The 19,576-nt window shown below is 40.0% G+C and overlaps 1 protein-coding gene across 2 annotated transcripts; it reads left to right on the forward strand.

The window, feature by feature from the left end:
• Positions 1 to 1,779: 1,779 nt before the first annotated feature.
• Positions 1,780 to 10,374, forward strand: LOC111864789 (lysozyme c-1-like). Of its 2 annotated transcripts, none has more exons than XM_023852297.2 (5): positions 1,780 to 1,922; positions 3,246 to 3,404; positions 7,516 to 7,607; positions 8,201 to 8,264; positions 9,949 to 10,374. In XM_023852297.2, exons 2-5 carry the CDS (start codon positions 3,272 to 3,274, stop codon positions 10,071 to 10,073), a joined length of 414 nt encoding a protein of 137 aa, XP_023708065.1. In that variant the 5' UTR covers positions 1,780 to 1,922; positions 3,246 to 3,271; the 3' UTR covers positions 10,074 to 10,374. The 2 variants fall into 2 exon arrangements, with proteins under 2 accessions (XP_023708065.1, XP_023708066.1); XM_023852298.2 differs by having other exon boundaries at positions 3,260 to 3,404.
• Positions 10,375 to 19,576: the final 9,202 nt, after the last annotated feature.

The raw sequence follows: 19,576 nt of genomic DNA on the forward strand, positions 1-19,576 counted from the left end.
TCTACTAATTTTGTGACGATAACGTAAAGGCTTACATCATCATCCGTTGACGAGAGATCATCAGAGATATTTAGACACATATATAGCGTCGAAAGGTAGGTCAACTTTAGTGAGAAATGAATTGGAAGGGATATGGAAGGAAACGTTTTCGTCCTTGTTGTTGAAGCAGTCCGGTGATTGCACGGAGGGAATGAAGTAAACCACAAATAACACAGTGAGAATATTGGAAGCAAGTCTGTAGTTTTCCGAAGATGTGAATTTTGATTTGTTGACATGTAAATGCCATAAAGTTTCTTCGGAAGTGTGAAGCTGGACCCCAAACTACAGAAAATAACCGCTGTCACATGTGGGGTTCCGAGTTCTATACCTTGGGAACGGTTTTAGTTCTCAAGGGTCTTCATGCCATTGGCTTGCGTTGATTGCACGATGAATTTGGCTAGTTAAAATCAGCCAATAGGAAAAGACTTCTTGTCTGGGAGAGAGGTCGTCGATTCAAATCCTTCTTGGGGAATGAAGCGATGCTCCCGCAAGATGCGAGTCTTCGAAAACATTGCGTTTTGAATTGATCGGAGAGAGACGTCATTGGTCTGCACTCCTCATATTTCTCTAAATCCATCAGTCTTTCAATTTGGATAGTTAAAATTTGATGATGATGATGATGAAGAAGAAGAAGATAATAGTAATTCTATTCATTTTCTTGTGCCAAGTTAACCTCTGCAAGGCCAATCACAGACAGAGCACAGTGTAGATACAAGTAATTACATTATGGACAAACACAACTTAAAGTTAAAGACAAATTACAGGCAAGCACTGGGGAAAACACAATAATGCAGAAAAGTAAACAAACAAACAAATAATAATAATAATTCATTCAATTCATGTTTATTTACGTTCAGACTTAACAGAACATGGGCCAATTACAAAGCTAGCACGAATAGAGAAATACACGAAAATAATTAGAAAACAAAGTACAAAAATGATAGTCTATATTAATTAAACAGTTAGCATGAATAAGATACAGAAGCAAACATACACAGACAAAGCCACAATGTGAGAATTTGAGTTTAAAATAGAGCAGCATACAATAAAAATAATAATAACAACAAAGAAATTAATAAGGATAATGATAATGATGATGATGATGATGATGATAATAATAATAATAATAATAATAATGACCATATTACCCCATGCTTGAAAATGAAGTTATAATATTTCCTTTCTGAATAAATAAACATTTTATGGACAGTGCACATTGTGTTGTTGATTTCGAACAGTGGTCTAGCTTCTAGTGTGCAGTTTCCGGTTGCCTCAGTTATTACCATAACACGATCCTGATAGGAGTCAAGTGGTCTACCGAAGCCGGCACATAAGTACAGACAAAGAAAGCGGAACGCTAACAATACATGTCACAACATGTATGCCGAAAAGAGGGATTTTCATTTTAAAGACACTACCTGCGGCTGACAGGTGTTGTCATTAAATTATAATTATTACACCAAACTCTATCCATCCTGGCGCAGCTGGATATTCATGCAAATTATTTACTCTAAGTATTTTGGCAACGATCTCTCTAATGGAATAAACGTGGCTTTGTCTGGTGTGACAACTGAATCAATTAGGGTATTTTTATACACAGTAAATTATGGTTATCTACTTACTCAGTTACGTATTTGCTTATTGATATATTTATCCTACAAATTAGAACCAATGATGTTTACGTACTTGATGAAAAGAGGGGCATGCGATATTGTTCATATATAAGAACAAATGGGATACTGTTTTAAAACTGACATATCTGTCGTCAAGGAAAGCTGAGTAGAGGTTTTGACATAAACGTAACAGAATCTGAACCGCGCTATAAATACCTGAAGCCTAAAGGGACCAAGATATTTCTCTTCGAAACACTGCCAGGTTCACAGGTAAGTTGTCTCATATATTCATTTGTTCTAATGTGTTTGCTCTGAAATGTTACGTTACAATATTCAATACATAAGTTAAATATTCGAAATTGTTGGAAGGACAACCCCAAATCTAAAGCAAGTCAGACTTACATTTCTAAGATACAGCAACTTCTATATCATCCGGCGCTGCTAACATCAGTCACCATTCAGTCACTCATGGAGCTGAGCCACTCTTGAGAAGCTGCCATTTGTACAGCCACTAAAGAACTTCCTAGTTTTTATGGGACACGATGGTTCATTACCGTGTTCACAAGAGCCATCCAAAGGTCCCTAACCTCAGCCAGATCAATTCAATCCATATTATCCAAACATATATCTCTGAGATACATTTTAACATTGTCCACCCATCTACGCCTTGGTTTTCCCAGTGGTCTCTTTTCTTCCGGCTTTCCCGCATATAGGATATATATGCATTTCTCCTCTTTCCCATTCGTGCTACATGTATTGCCCACCTCACACTCCTTGACTTCATCATTCTAATTATATTTGAAGAAGCGTACAAGTTACGAGTATGAAGCTCTTTATTATGCAGTTTTCTCCAACCTCCTCTCACTTCATCTCTCTTCGGCCAAAATATTCTCCTCAACACCCTCTTCTCAAACATCCTCAGTCTATGGTCCTCCATTAATGCCAGAGACCAAGTTTCACACCCATACAGAACCAGAGGAAACATTCTAATCTGTATATTATAATTTTTAGGTTTTTAGACAGCAGATGAGAAGATAAAAGGTTCTGAACTGAATTGTAGCAAGCATTACACTAGAACCATTGTCAGCATATTTTTCTAAACGTATTTGCACTTTCAATTTCACATTCAGTACAAATTAATTAATGAATTGTTTCAATATATTCACTACCATTCTTAACACAGGCGAGAACTGTGTAAATGCTGCCATGACTCTTCGAACAGAAATTCTTCTATACTAGATAAAATTACCAATTCCATGGAGGAGAGTGATTCTTGAAAAGCTGGTAGTCGCTCAGTCATGAAATTCCCCGCCACATATAGAACCGAAATTTCATTACCTTGTTCACAACAGCCCGTCACTGATCCCTGAGTAGAATCCAGTCAACACCGGCACAACCTAGTTCTCAAAGATTCATTTTAATATTGTCAACTACTCTACCATATTTTTCCGAAATGGTCTTCTATCAATCAAATAAGAAATGTGAACTTTTCAAAACAATGCATTCTTAACTAATGTACATACTGAATACATACTGAATTTTTTATACAGACAATCTAATTTTCAGGGCAGTTCATTGACAATTTTCGTCCAGTTATTCTGTTACAGGTCAACGCCACAATGAGAGCAGTCAGTGTTTGCCTGATCCTATTTCTTGTGACGGCTCATATGTCCGTCGCCAAGATCCTCACTAAGTGTCAACTCCTGCAGGAGCTGATTAACCACAACATTGCAAAAAACGATTTAGCAACCTGTGAGTTAATCAGCTAAGGGCGATTAAGAGATTTATTTCAAGGGTATGTAGATATGCTTCTAGGTGTGATGTCCTTAATATTTTGCTTTCACTCAAAGCACTCCAAGAAATATTAAAATACACCGGAAACATTTAAATGTCGAGTTTAGAGTCAAGATAATCATAACTGTTTCTCTTCAATTTATATATGTTACGAAATACAGATGGTAGAAACATACTACATTGCTTGCCGACAAAAATACGTCTTCTGCAGCGAAATTCGTTAAGTAAACCGATATCAAAAATTGTGTCTCTTTCCTTCTTTCTTTGATGAGCGTTTTAATTCGGATATCAGTTACGGTAGCCAAGCGGTCTAAGGCATGTGCATTCTTCGCTCGTACGGAAGCCGGGATAGTGGGTTCGAACCCCACACAATGCATAAATGTTTCGTATGTGTATGTATTTATTCTGTGGTTGTGTTAATCTGTGTTTAGATATAGGCCTTGCGACGAGCTGATCACTCGTCCAAGAAGTCCTATCGTCTGTAAAATGACTAGAACGGGGGAAAAACAAACCTCGACACCGTAAGGTGTAAGTAAGTTTAATGCGAATATACTCTTCGTTGTCTTCACAGATGAAGATTAATTTTCTACCGCGGTCGTGCCTCTATGAGGATGGCGCCCACTGCGGGTATTTAGGTAGCTGTATGAGTTTACTGCAGGCACGTACACACCCTACCTACCACCGCTCTGGTAGCTGAGAGACCTCTCTTATCTCACTGTCTATAAATATTACTCCCCCTATTTTATTCTGTTATCGCAATAAGATATATGGATACACCATATATTCGTCTCTTTTATAACATGTTTCGACTCATTGAGTCATCATCAGGTATTTGACTTGTTTACATGCACCTATATTGGTCTGCGAGTCTTCCTACTTTGGCAAGTGTTTACAAATTCGAATACTGATTTTTAGTAATAGATAATATATTTATATATATATATATAAATATATTATCTATTACTAAAAATCAGTATTCGAATTTGTAAACACTTGCCAAAGTAGGAAGACTCGCAGACCAATATAGGTGCATGTAAACAAGTCAAATACCTGATGATGACTCAATGAGTCGAAACATGTTATAAAAGAGACGAATATATGGTGTATCCATATATCTTATTGCGATAACAGAATAAAATNGAAGTTAGATGCTGCGGTGGGCAGGGCATGTAGCACGAATAGGGAAGAGAAGAAATGCATATAGGATATTGGTGGGAAAGCCGGAAGGAAGGAGACCACTGGGAAGAGTTGACCAAGGCGTAGGTGGGTGGCTACTGCTAAAATGGATCTCAGAGAGATAAGATGGGATGGTATAAATTCGATTGATCTGACTCAGGATAGGGACGGCGGAAAAGCTCTTGTGAACACGGAAATGAACCTTCAGGTTCCATAAAATGCTGGAAAGATCTTGAGTAGCTTCGCAACTCGCAGCTTCTCAAGAACGGCTCAGTTCCATGAATGAGTAAGTGAATTTTAACGATTTAATATGTTAACTACTAATATTTTATTTAAAAGTGAATACAACTTTTTATATATAACGGCATTGCATATTACCAAAAAACACTATTCCAATATGTACACACTGCGCAATGTAGGAATACTAGCAGACAAATACAGGCGTAGGTAAACAAGTCAAATGCCTCAAGATGGCCTAACGAACAGACACATGTAAGAAATGGCGAATTTATATGGTGTGTGGTGCCGGAACAAAACAAAGAGATTTCACACCCAAAATATGGCCTCCTCCTCCTTTCCCAGCAATCGTTTGACTTCCGGAAAGGGACAGTTTGGACTGAGGATTCTTTCAAAGATCTGGGTTCGAGGACTAAGAAGAGAATGTAACAAATTCATATTAATCGCTGTCACCACATAGCCCTACCTTGATCTCTCCTTGCAGTTTGCTCTATACATCATGATTATTATTTTAAACTATTTACATATTAATCCCAGCGACCACATTGGCCACGCGGTCTATTATTTATTATTATTATTATTATTATTATTATTATTTGTAGTAGTAGTAGTAGTATAATTAATTATTAGTGGGATGAGACAGTTCACTTGGTATTGCGGCCACTACTTTACCATTTTAAAAGTACAAGATGATAGACGATGACGATGACTGTGGAGAAAATGGTGGAATGAAGATTGGCAATGTAAGCCGAAGTACTCGGAGAGAACCTGCCCCAGTACCACCTTGTCCACCACAAATCTCACATGAGCAGAACGGGGCTCGAACCCGGGTCGCAGCGGTGGGAACTCAGCGACTAACCTCTTTAGATATGACGCGGCCTCGACGCGTTCTAAGGCATGAACTATCTTCGCTCGCTCGAACACTGGGATCGTGACTTCGAATCGCACTCGAGACATAGATGTCTGTGTGTGTTTATTCTGTTTGTGTTGTTCTGTATGTAGTTAGCGACCTTGAGACGGTTTAAAACTGAAAAAAAAAACGGCCAAAGTTCACAAGGGCTATAGATAGATTACATTACATTACATTATATTGCATTGCATTACATGATCCAAAGTTAGTCAAAATGAGTGTAGGATGTGGAATATGTCATATAAATACAAAACATATGTACAGACCCAATGGAGTTCTCACAAAAGAGAAACCAAGAATACACAGTGACTACACATAAGGCTCTTTATAGATGCTCGTGCCTAGACAATAGGTATAAATCAACAGAGTAGAATGAATGTGTATTTAAGTATCGTTTCAGCGCATGAGAAGTTAGCAACTGGTTTATGAAGACAGCGTTTGTGTCCTGTGTTAACACTGTGTACATCCGCATTCGTCTGAAAATGTTTCTCGTTATTTGTAATGAAGTTTATTAATGAATATATATATATATATACGAGGGTAAGTCAGAAATTATCCGCACTTTCTCCATAACACATCTTTAGGTTTGTCACACTGCCTCCTACGCATGCAGTGTTAGAGTTGGTACTACTGTGGTCACGTGATCGAAGTTTTACCTTTATCGCGTCTGTTTCCTTCATGCTGTGACAGGGTAAACATGGCCGCTCTGCTAGCAGTGTGCACCAATGATTAACAAAGAATAGTGATCCGATTTCTCTGGTTGGAAGGTGTGTCAGGGACTGAAATTCATTTGTGGGCTCATCACTAGGAGCCAGAATCCAAAAGCCAGAGCATGGCGTGGAAGCACCCGGGATCGCAAACGAAGATGAAATTCAAGACTCAATCTTTCGTTGGAAAGGTGATGCTACTTAGTATGATGGAGAAGCTGACTGAGACGAGTAAGCCCTTGGTCCGTCCCATGATAGCGGGGTTGTGGTCGTAGTTTCTCCACCGATGTGTCTCTCCAAGTAGTCTGTCTCTCTGCGTCACTATCTTGCAGTTCGCCTAGAACAGACTTTGGCCCCGTCTCTGAATTCTCCATGCGCCTGTGTATATTTCGGAGTCCAACCTAGGCATTTATCTTCATCGATATCTTATGCGAGGATTTTCTCAACAACCTAGCCACCCACGTGACCTACTTCCACTAGGCTGGCTTCTCCCTGGCTCGACAAGGTTCTGTTTACTGTAGCGTCCGTCTTGCGTCATATTGACGAACTTCTTCGACTTGGGATTTTCCTTACTTGGGGCTCTCGGCACTCCCTTATGGCATTAAGGGGCTAAGAGCGATAAACGTTTTATCCACACTACGAGAACTACAACTGTTCAGATCAAGACGTATTCATTACTTTGAATGTGTGCTATACTTATCGATTCTCTCTGGGACAGAACACGGGGTACAAATACAGTCTGCAGCCTCAGCACTTATCACATCTATCCCGGATGAAAAGACAAGGAAAGACTCAGAAACTTTTGATAGTAACTCCATCTTTACACGAATAATCGCCACAGAAGACTTCATTACAAGTATTTCGATTGAGGTTAGCTCTCTATAAGGGACCCAACAAGGTAGGTGTCTTCCCCTTTTCCTCACCTCAGGACGGAAACAGATCCAATTCCGGAAACATTTTGTCTTCTAATTTCTAGAATACGGGGCGGTGGGGAGAGCCCATTAATTCTGACTTTTATCTTTCCTTCTGGCTTTCACAGTGGTGTGTATAGCTCAGCATGAGAGCGGTCTGAATACGGAAGCCTTGGGCGGGCCCACCTCCAATGGAGCTCATTACTATGGGATATTCCAGGTAAGCAAGTGAGTTACTCGGCGAGTCACGGTAGCCTAGCGGTCTAAGGCATGCACTGTCTTCGCTCGCTCGGAAACCGAGATCGTCGGTTCGAATCCCACTCAGGGCATGGAGGTTTGTGTGCGTTTTTCTGTGTTTGTCTACAGGTAGAGGCCTTGCGACGAGCTGATAACTCGCCCAAGGAGTCCTACGCTATGTGTAAGATCTAGTAAACCGAAGTGAAACGGAGAGTTTCATGGAGGTAGGCCTAGGCCCACTGGGGCTGTAGCGCCACAGAAAAAAAAAGTGTGTTACTCTACCAACATAAAGCTGAATATACGTACGTACTGTGATTGGAGAAAACGTCTATGGTGCAAAATCTTTCTTCACTGGATAACAATTGTCCCGACAGACAATGAAATACCTGACTTTTATGTAACTCTAGTATTCATTACCGTGTTCTCAAGAGTACGTTACTCGTGTCTATCCTGAACCACATTAATACAAACCGCATTCTCACACGCTATCTCTGCAATACTTCGTCTATGCCTGTGTCTCATATTATGTTAGAAGTATTCTTTCCTTCGGAAAGTAACGTTGACTCTTACTTTCAGATCAGCGACTTATATTGGTGCAGCGATTACGGCGTGGGCGGAGATTGCAACATTAATTGTGCAGGTGAGTGCAGACGTACTGATCTAAAACGCTCCTCTGTACTGTCTCCGTACTAGTACAGCAGTTCCTTGTCAATATACTGCAACATTTGTTCAAATATTACTCGCGCTTCGGTGAACCCTGAAGGCCCACTGAAATAGATATATAGTTTTCCCTCTGCTTAATTAATCACTCGCCATTAAAGCGTGTGGAGGAATTGAGAACATATCCGATGCTGCAGAATTCTTAGAAGTTTTCCAATGAATGTATGAGGAGTAGGCCTTCTCGGCCTTTGAACCGCGACATACAGTGGTCTATTATGTTTTAGAAATTTGCTAGTGTTTGGAAGGAATATACTGCACCTCGCGTCTTGCTAGCTTGACTTCTTCTCAGCAAAGGATGGAGATAGTAATTTCATCTGAAATGTCGGTGAAATTCTTCAACACTAAATGATGTTTCATTGTAGAATGTTATATTCTTCTATATACATAAACTTAGTACAATGTACCGAATTGTTCTTTCTCGCATGCTTTACTTATCTAAGTGAAACACCAGAAGAGACAAACGTTTCTTTAGGAAATACTTTCTAGAAAGAAAAAGATCTATTGCTTAGAGAAGCGAGGTAGGCCTAAAGGAAATGGTACCTCACGCTTTGTGATTGACACGCTCATTTCGAAAAATTACGCTCAAAGCCAAAATGGCAAGTGACACAAGCGGTTCCAAGAGTGTGCTCCAGACATTTAAATACGTGACACTGCATGGAAAATTGTATTCCTGTAACCTTTCCCATAACAAACAAAAACACACTCTGTAGTCTATACTCCGCAAGTGAACTATACCGACCGAGCGACCGCTGCTTGTCGGCGAAGTTAGTGCTAAATTTAACGGGTAGGGGGTGTCGCGTGGTCAGCACAACGGATCTCCACGGCCGTTAATTTTGGTTTTCTACACTGGAGCCGCTATTTCCTTGAAATAATCCCTCAATTATCCTAATGAGGCTGAGTCAACCCCGTTCCAGATCCACTAATTCTCAGAAAAACTGGTAGCGCCAGGAATCGAATTGGAAACCTCAGGATCTGTAGCCATGAACTCTGACCACTACACCACAGAGGCGGTCAAGCTTTCCTATAAACCGTGAATATTTAATAACATTAAAATAACTGTAAAAAGCAAGATATATAAAGGACTAGAAAAAATAATCTTTCTACTAGTAATTTTGTTCGGGATACTCTGTAGAAAAAATATGAATAATGGCCCCCGTGTAATATGGCAGTAAATATTGCGATTTTCCAAGTTTGTGACAATTTTCCATATCATATTGGCATTGAGGCTGATCTGACACACAAGACGTTCTGGCACTTGTTTCTGTCCATGTTTTCGGATGACTGGCTGTCATTATACTGACAAAACAATATTAAAAGCAATTCTAAATTATCACTTATAGACTAATGACATCCAGTAATGTAAAGAAGGAGGTAAATTCACTTCTGGAAACATCGTGAACATTATCTAAAGGTGTACCTCACAAAATGAGCAGCGGACAGCGGAACGCTGTTATAACCAACAGCGAACGTTCTCTTATTAAAAATAAATTCGTCCAATTTACTTTATTAAAAGTTAATGCCAAATTCAATCGAATGTCTTCAATACTTAATTTAGACATCATATTTTTTCAAACGACAACTGACATCCATTATTTTACTTCCAGATCTCAGAGACAACAACCTGGCCGATGATATCAAATGCGCATTGAAGATCAAGGACTCTCAAGGATTTACGGCTTGGTTAACTTACTCGCAATATTGCACCGATGCCGTTGTGCCCAGTTGCTGAACTGGCCCCCGCAATCCACTGGCTTATTCAGAAGTTAAGGAAAATTGGCCAAGCCAAATAACAATGACGGCAATGCATTGATTTTTAAACACAAAGCACCTCAGCATTTTTTCTTAAATAACAGTCGAAGAGCGTGTGTTTCATGTTGATCAAGTGTTCCATGTGTGATAAAATATCAAAATTTATTGAAGTTCTTAAGCAGTGACATATTCATCTTTAAAGCATCTAACAACGTATCATTTTCTCCGCTATTTAATAAAATAACAGACCTCTAAGGATATACAATAAAATTGTTCACATATAATTTGGACATGAAAATAAATGATAATTTATTATCAAAATAAAAGAGAGAACACACACACATATATATATATATTACAGTCATACATTTAGCGATATATATATATCGCTAAATGTATGACTGTAATATTTTGTGTTTCTTTTAAAGTTCCTTCCAAATTTGTTCCCCTTCGCGAATTTAACTTTGTTGTTTAAAAAATTAAGTCAATAACATTAAATATATTTTTAACAGTAAGCTGTAACATACGATTTAAAATATACCAAATAAAATCTTTGTTTCTTTGCAATTACTGTGTGAGATATATTATTTGTATGAGATGCGATGACGCCAATACAATCAACAGTATTCATACAACGTACATTCTCAAATGATTAATGAAGAAAATATAAACACTTCCATAATCATAAAATTAAATAGCGGAAGCGCCTCAGTTTCTTACTAAGGATTCAGTTAATTCCGAAATAGGGCCGCGCCATAGCTCTAGCGGTCAGTCGCTGGCTTCCCACCGCGGCGGCCCCGGTTCGATCCCGAGTCTGGTCAAGTGGGATTTGTGATGGACAAAATGGCGCTGGGGCAGTTTTTCTCCGAGTACTTCGGTTTCCCCTGCCAATCTTCATTCCACCAATTGCTCCACAATCACCCTCACTTATCATCTGGGGCTGGTACAATAGGCCAGAAGTGGCCGCAGTACAAGGGACTTAGTCCCACCCCACTAGCAATAAAAAAAATTAGTTCCGAAATAGATTACCCAAACTTCCCATCTAAGTTGCGTTTTGTTCTGTTACATCCATACATCACTGTCTCCGAGTTCGTGTCCCTATGACGTCACTTATCAGCAAGATAAACCCCCACACAGTACCACTTGAAGGTCTGGTTGGGTAGGGTCGAATGAGGAAAGTTGCTGCTGGCTTTTGTCCTAACAATAAACCTTGACATCTCTTCCCGCATGACCCATAACTATATTTTTCTGTCCCACGGCTCAGACCGCTCAGACTGTGTCTTGAGGCTACTTCTTACTGGTGGGAAAGCGAGCACCAAATTTTCTTTTTTCTTTGATTGTCTACACACAACATTTGAACAAAATTTTCACTTCTTGCAGGCACAAACCCACTGCTGACAAGTTAATTTTACGTGTATTCTACGTATCATGTAGGACATGAGTTTTTCGCCATGTACAAATGTTTATATCGGCCTTTCGGATTTTAATGATTTATTTCCTTGAAAAGCTAAACAGTTCCGTCTAGTGTGGCTGGTAATAATTTTTCTTATTTCAATTATTTATGCTCTTATATGTTTCGGTCTTCAGAGACCATCTTCAGAGAGACACTTTTACATGAATAGTTTGAAGCTACTATTACAGTATATGTGCTGAAAGTTAAAACGTATACATTTAATATTAATAATATGCAATTTTGTTTAAAATCTAAAGTCTTCACAACTACAGCGGCTGTTCCAATGCATTCAAATATTTATAATTGGTTTGTTAATACTATTGGAATTCGTAAACCAAGCGGGTTCTTGTCGTCCCTCTTATTATGTCTCTTGACTGGAGCCGAACGTGTGCCGCCCTGTCGTTCTCGAGAAGAGGGTTCTATGATGTTGCCCTGTATGTGTTTGTGGCGCGCTCTGTTGTTTTTACACAACGAAGATCTTTCTCAAATCATATGATGAAAATACGTAGAATCTAGTAATTTTGTGACGATAACATAAAGGCTTACTTCATCATCTGATGATATGATGATAGACATATATAGAGTGTAAGTAGTTACTATAGGATTCTGACGATGGTGTATAACACACTGATATGTTGGGTTTTTGGACTTTATCCATCGTCCTGGTTTTTAAGATAACAAAATAAAAACACGACGTTTCGGAAACTGGATCTGTTTCCGTCCTCAGGTGAAGGAAAACACCTATTCAGTTGGGTCCGTTAGAGAGAGCTAGCCTCAATCACTGGTGTTTTAATGCGTCCAACTGCAAAACGCGATTTTAGCGCACTTCAGAACAGTGTAACAATTGGAATCATTAATACGTGTACACCTGAAGATGGCCATCTAAATGTTAGTGTTAATCTAAGTGTTAAATGGTAAATAAAAAGTTGTTGCATTATCGGCAGACTGTGCATACATAGACGTTTCCTTTATCAACTTTAAACAGACAACAATAGTTTCATCGTGTTTACTTTCAGCACATAATCAACACTACACTGTAATTTATTTAATGACATTTATACTGCTTCATAATCTATATGGTGCTGTACAAGATGGTTGACAGTAATGGCAGTGAATGCTAACTTACCGCTATGATTCGAACCCTTGCTCCCCAACCAACCTACCCATCTACCTACCTATTGATGGCTCTACTGTCCTTTTTTTCACCTTGACCTTTCCACCGCACTTCGCTGACACCTAGAACAGACACCTCATTCTTCTGCATTTCCTTTTTCAAATTCTCCAATTAGAGTCAGTGAGCAGAGGAATATCCTACACGAAATAAGAAAACGGAAGGCTAATTGGATTGGTCATGTTTTACGCAGAAACTGCCTTCTAAAAGAAGTTATTGAAGGAAAGTTGAGTGGCGGATAGAAGTGACAAGAAGACGAGGAAGAAGACGTAAGAAGATGCTGGATGACCTTGGGGACAGAAGACGATACTGTCATTTGAAGGAGAAAGCTCTAGATCGCATTAAGTGGAGGAATTGTTTTGGAAAAGACTGTGGACCTGTCGTCTGACAGATTACTGATGATGATGATTGTCCTTTTGTCGGACCCTGGCCTCTCCTCAAGTATCGTAATCTTCTCTACGCAGATGATAGGACTCCTTGGACGGGGTGATCAGCCCGTCACAAGGCCACTACCCACACTCAGGATAACACAGACAAAGAATAAAGGAACACAGACATCCATGACTGGAATGTGTTTCGAACCCACGACTCCAGTGCTCGAGCCGACGAAGACTGTTCATGTCTTAGACCGCGAAGCTACTGTGAGCAGCACCGCTACGATTTCAGTCACTCTAAATTATCCGCTAAAATAAAGAACCTATATGTGGTTATACACAAGTGCATTATGAGCCGGGATATCGTAGGCGGTAGAGCGACTGGTTACGGGCTGGACGACCGAGGGGTCAGAGTTCGAGTCCAGGTAGTGTAACAAATTGTCTCTTCACCACGTCGTCCATGCTGGCTTTGGGGCCCACCCAGCTTTTCATCCAATGTGTACCAGGACTCTTTCCCAGGGGGTAGTGTGGCACGGGCGTGAACCTGATCACTCAAATCCATTTAGTGTTGAAGTCAAGAAAATGTGGATCTATAAATTCCCTCCCGCATACGCTTTCATGGCGTAATGCTTAATTAGGTAAGCCATAACGACAATTTTATATAGGATTATATTTTGGCATGTAGACCCGTTGCTAGACAACGACTGCCAAACAAGCAAATATACAACAGTCACTGCTAAGTAATGGCCCCGCAATCAAGCGTGTTTCTGCGGCAACGAGAGACAAAAGCGATAATAGAAAATTTCGTTTCGTAAGCGGTCCGTGCCAAGATGTTATAACCAGGACCTGTTAGAGAATTGCTGAGGTTCAGTCGTTGTGAGTTGTTGCCATTAGAAGCTGGTAGATAAAGCGGGGGATATGTAAGTTTTGATGTTTTCACGGCGATGACTATGAAGAAAGTCGTCCTCTGGGTTTAGGCGCCGTGTATTCTTCGTTTTGTCCGACGTTTCGGAGGAACGTATGGCCTCCATCTTCAGCCTTTAACCTGCTCTGAAGATGGAGGCGATACGTTCCTCCGAAACGTCGGCCAAAACGAAGAATACACGGCGCCTAAACCCAGAAGACGACTTGCTTCAAAGCGGGCGATAGTTCGGGAACCTAGAGGAAGAGGAATGTCCGACGTTGAAAGCGGCTACTAAGCAACGTCTAGAGAAGACATGACTGTGGATACTAGTGTGTGTGTAGAAGTGAACTATCTAGTCACGAACTGTGTCACAGAGTCCAATAAACCCGGTCATCAATCCAAACCCCTCTCTATAGTCACATTCCATCACGTGACAACATGACGTATAGGGCCGATATAGCTCAGTCGATACAGTATGTAGAATACGAGCAGGACGACTGAGGAATCAGGTTTCGTTTCCGAGCAGGCGAAGACATTTTTCTTTTCTCTGTAACGTCCAGACAAATTATGATTTTCACTCAGCCTCCTATTTAATGAATATCGGGGACACTTTCCCTGAATGTGAAGTGCTGAGGTGTGAAGTTGACCACTCGTCTCCGTCTAGTTCCCAGGTTAAACTGCACGGGGCTCTAATTTCAATTCCCCTTACATGTTGTGGCGTGCGAGTGGCTAATCATATCCACAATTTTAACTTAATTTTACTAACTCATTCACCTTATAAATCCCAGGTGAATAGGTTTGGTTGGGTTACCTTAGCCTCAACAGTATGGCGTCAGTTTAACAACCTTACAAGAATTATTGCTTCGAGAAGTGTGGTAGGTCTACAGGAAGCCTACAATGGCATCTCACACTTTGTGATTGATACGCTCATTTCGAAAAATTACGCTGAAAGACAAAATGGCAAGTGACACAAGTGGTTTCAAACGTGTGCTCCAGACATTTAAATACATATGTGACACTGCATGGAAAATTGTATTCCTGTAACCTTACCCATAATAAACAAAAACAAACTCTGTGTTCTATACTCTGCAAGTGAACTATACCGACAGAGCGACCGTCGCTTGTAGGCGAAGTTAATGCCAACTTTAGAGGATAGAGAGTGTCGCGTGGTCAGAACAACGGATCCCCACGGCCATTAATCTCGGTTTTTTTTAGACCGGAGCCGCTATTTCCTTAAAATAGCTCTTCAATTATCCTCATGAGGCTGAGTGGACCCCGTTCCGGACCCACCACTTCTCAGAAAGCTTGGTAGCGCCCGGAATCGAATCCGGTATCTCTGGATTTGTAGGCAGGAACTCTGACCACTAGACCGCAGAGGCGGTCTAGACATTACATAAAGTGATTCACATTTTGACATAATACTTACTGCCTTTCTTGTCGAATATAATTAATTTTATATTGGGTTATGTATGTAGGAAGTTTTATAGATCATTTCCTTACATGGGAATATAGCCTTGGGTGCTGACGCGCCATCAGTCCTCCCTCACGCTGTATATTTATTTACAACCGTAAATTTTCCTTTAATATCTGGTATTTCTCTTGAAGATGGTTAATTAAGACCGATATTTGCCAGGGATTCAACCGTATCTTATCAGTATAATAAATACCTTGGAACTACTAATATGGCCCTCTACAGAAAACATGAGGCTATTCTTCTTTATTTCCTTGCAACTTCTCTTCCGGGTTCTATAGTCTGAGAAGTTAATATTTACTATTTCTAAACCTACGAAAAACAAGAAAATAAGGAAAATGATTAGATTTTATTATATGTATTCGTGGCCTTCTCTGTGGTACTAACGCGGATTCAGAAACAATCTCTGCTCTTAGAGATACTGGGTTTTAGGACTTTATCCATCGTCCTGGTTTTAAGATAACTAAGAAAAACACGACGTTTCGGAAACAGGATCTGTTTCCGTCCTCAGATTAGGGAAAATACCTATTCTGTTGGGTACCTTAGAATCATTCATTGGACCTGGAGCTAGCTGGGGGCTAGCTCTTTCTAAGGGACCCAACAGAATAGGTGTTTTCCCTCACCTGAGGACGGAAACAGATCCAGTTTCCGAAACGTCGTATTTTTCTTAGTTATCTTAAAACCAGGACGATGGATAAAGTCCGAAAAAAAATATCTCTATGTGTTATACACCATCGTCAGAATCCTATAGAAATCTCTGCTCTGTTTCAATTCAAATTAGGCCCATGTTCTATTCGTGTTTGTCACACAATTCGTTATAATTATAGGTCACATGCGCCGAAATTGACTCCAAATGGCGGATTTCTTCCTCAAGCTAAACCTTAACAACCTTCTTCCGTCTCACGATGTAACAATTTTTTCTTTTCGCGTTTCTCATAAACTTAGAAATTAGTGTATTATTTTCTTAAAATGTACAACCAGGAGTAGCTGCTAGTACGTAGTCAGAGAACAATTAGCTCATGCTTACTGAACGTATTTTAAGAACGTGGAAGGCATGCCTGGGAACGAGAACATATCAACATTTATTTCGTGAGGAATTCAAGAGCGAATTAAATTCGTGTAATGTTTACTGCCCTCCAGTTAAAAATCTTACGCCTTCTCATCTCATGTCTACAATCACGAAAATTAAAAGGTACAAAAATCAGTTTTTCCTTTAGTTTTGTATAGGTGTGATACTTGGCATCTGACCTCACAGGAAGAAAGCATACTGAAGGTTTTTGAAAACAGGGTAAAGTAAAAGAAAAGTTTTCTCTGTATTTAACTAATTAAGCACATACGTCATGAAGGCGTATGGGAGAGTGGATGTATAGATCCACATTTTCTTACATGACATAAACACCGTCCCAAGTGCAACAATTTATTGTAGTTCTTTTGCCTTGCCCCCTTCTACACTACATGTTTCGGCCGCAAACAGCCATCATCAGGTGTATGCACTTACGTAGCTGTTACACTGCATCTAGTTTAAAATTTAAAACCACGAGTCTTCCCAATTGTTCTTTTCGTCGTTACCAACAGGTTTCGATTTATTAGAATCTACTTCGCTTATATCTGTCTGCTTTGTGCATTATCATTGTTACCTACACTCGTCAATTTTTATTATTATGAACTGGCACTTTTAAAATCTTCAGTTCTCATTTAAAGATTCTTTTAAACATTAAAATTCTCAGGGTTACTCGCACTATATCTGTAGCGCTGCAGCGGCTACTTCTTGTTTTCAGCACTGTTATTCTGCGTAGGCTCCCTGTGTGCGTGCCGCTGCTTATCTTTACTACTTTCTTCTTGACCTCGGCACTAGTTGGAGGTGAGTGGTCAGCTTTATGCCCCAGCCGATTTACCCCCGGGGAAAGAACCACCAGTACCCACCGGCTAGGAGGCTGGGTGGGCCACAGTGTCGGTCTGGACGACGTGAAGAAAAAAAATTTCTTGACCTTACTATGACTCGAACTCCGACCCCTCGGTCGTCCAGCCCGTAGCCAGTCGCTATACCGACTACGTTACCCCGGCACCTCTTTGAGAACAGGGTACTGAAGTTAATATCCGCACCCAAGAGGAGTGGCATAATAGGAGGTTGGAGAAGACTACATAACGAGGAGCTTCAGAACTTACACTCTTAGCCAGATTTAATTAGAATAATAAACTCAAGGAAGATGAGATTCCATGGCATATGCACAAGTCAGGAGGAAAGAGTTAACAAGGAAGACCTAGACGTAGACGGAAAGAAAATAGTAAAATTGATCTTACAGGGACTGGATAAATGTGGCTCAGGATAGGGACCAGTGGCAGGTACTTGTGAATATGACAATAAACTTTCGGGTTCCATGAAGCATTGGGAAATACTGTAGCATCTATGTGACTGTTGGCTTCTCAAGAAGATCTCGGCTCCATGAAGTTACGAGTGATATTCGGAAAGTGAATATACAAGTTCAGTAAAAATGCAAGGGATTTCTCTTTCCAGAAATGGCAGTGTTGCAATGTGAGATGGGACCCGTATGACTGGGCAGAGTTCACCGGTCACAGTCACGGCAACGGTGTGCTCGCAGTCTGTGTTTAAAATGGCCGTGTCGATTCAAAATCCCGCCAAATGTGAGGTTCGTGCAGTAAGTCGATTTCTTCACGCGAAAAGAGAAACTGCTGCTGAAATTAATCGTCAACTTGTTTATGTTTACGGGGAAGATGTTATGAACAGGTAAAACATGGGAAAATGGTGACGTGAATTTGAAGCGAGAAGTCATGTTCATGATGAAGGCCATCCGTTGTCACTGATGAAATCATTCCAAAAATTGATGAAAGCATTCGTGCTGACAGACTTTATCCATTGATGAACTTCATCAACAATGCCCAGAAGTGTCAAGAACTGTTCTTCATGGCTAAGAGAGCAGGCGGGAGATTTCTACGACGCTGAAATAACAAAAAACTATCCAGACTCACTAAATGCATTGCGATCCTGGTGACTATGTTGAAAAATAAATAAAGGTGTGTTATAAAAGTGCTACAAGTGGATACAAATATTTTCTGGACTTTGTATCTTTACTTTCGGGATATAATTCGCACGTCTGGTGTATGGGTAAGACACTGGCCTAATGTGCCGGAGTTCCAAGGTTCGTAGCCAACGAACGTTTTATAAAATACAAATGGAGTTAATAAGATTTTATCAAAAATATGTACTGGCTGCTCAACCGCATGTCCAAACTATCTCTGGAAAATAAACTAATCATTTACAAATACATAATCAAACCAATTTGGACATATGGTATAGAACTATGGGGTTGTAGTAAACCATCAAATACCAAAATCCTTCAGTCATTCCAATCCAAGACACTCCGTATGATATCTGGAGCACCATGGTACGTCTCTAATTAAACTTTACATGAAGACTTCAAAATACCACCAATACAAGATGAAATCAAGTCAAACATAAACAGATACAAAGACCGAACAACAGAGCATGTAAACCAGCTCATAAGTGACCTATTCACTCAACCCTTAGAAAACAGAAGACTGAAAAAAATCTGGCCAGAAGACCTTCTCGATGAAGTGTGACCATACGGAGAACCATTACTGAATGGTACCCGTCACAAGCCTCCGAATTTTAAACCATTTACTAATTATTCTTGCTGCTACTATGGAGTAGATTGTAAATTTGCAAGAAATAAAATAAAAAAAAGTCTTTCTCATAGTTTAGTAACGTGTTGGAACGTCAAATTCCATCAAAATCCGAGTATTCAGAATAAACTCATTATAGCAGTACGGGAGAACGGCCTGCGTTTCTCAAGCTAACATGAGTTCGTACTATGCGTTGCTGCAAAACGGCCTTGTACTTGTTTCTGATAACAGGACAGAAGTAAAAGTAACTTCAGTTTTTCAAAAGTTGGGCAGGGGAAATCCAGACATGTGGACACTGAATTAAATATGTTGAAAAGACACGTTTTCCTTGTAAGGACATATCAACGGCTGATACGTGTTGGATACGTACAAGTTATCCTCATTACACCGAACCCCTTCCACCTGGCACAAACTTATGCTAGTGTAAATTTATTATTTTGTAAGTTT

The sequence above is a fragment of the Cryptotermes secundus genome, unplaced genomic scaffold (genome assembly GCF_002891405.2).
Source record: "Cryptotermes secundus unplaced genomic scaffold, Csec_1.0 scaffold1278, whole genome shotgun sequence".
Lineage (NCBI taxonomy): Eukaryota > Metazoa > Arthropoda > Insecta > Blattodea > Kalotermitidae > Cryptotermes > Cryptotermes secundus.

Coding starts and splice junctions, on each gene's coding strand:
- LOC111864789 (XM_023852297.2), top strand. CDS start 3,272: ATGAGAGCAGTCAGTGTTTGCCTGATCCTATTTCTTGTGACGGCTCAT. Junction 3,405..7,515: donor AAAAAACGATTTAGCAACCT/GTGAGTTAATCA, acceptor TGGCTTTCACAG/TGGTGTGTATAGCTCAGCAT. Junction 7,608..8,200: donor ATTACTATGGGATATTCCAG/GTAAGCAAGTGA, acceptor TCTTACTTTCAG/ATCAGCGACTTATATTGGTG.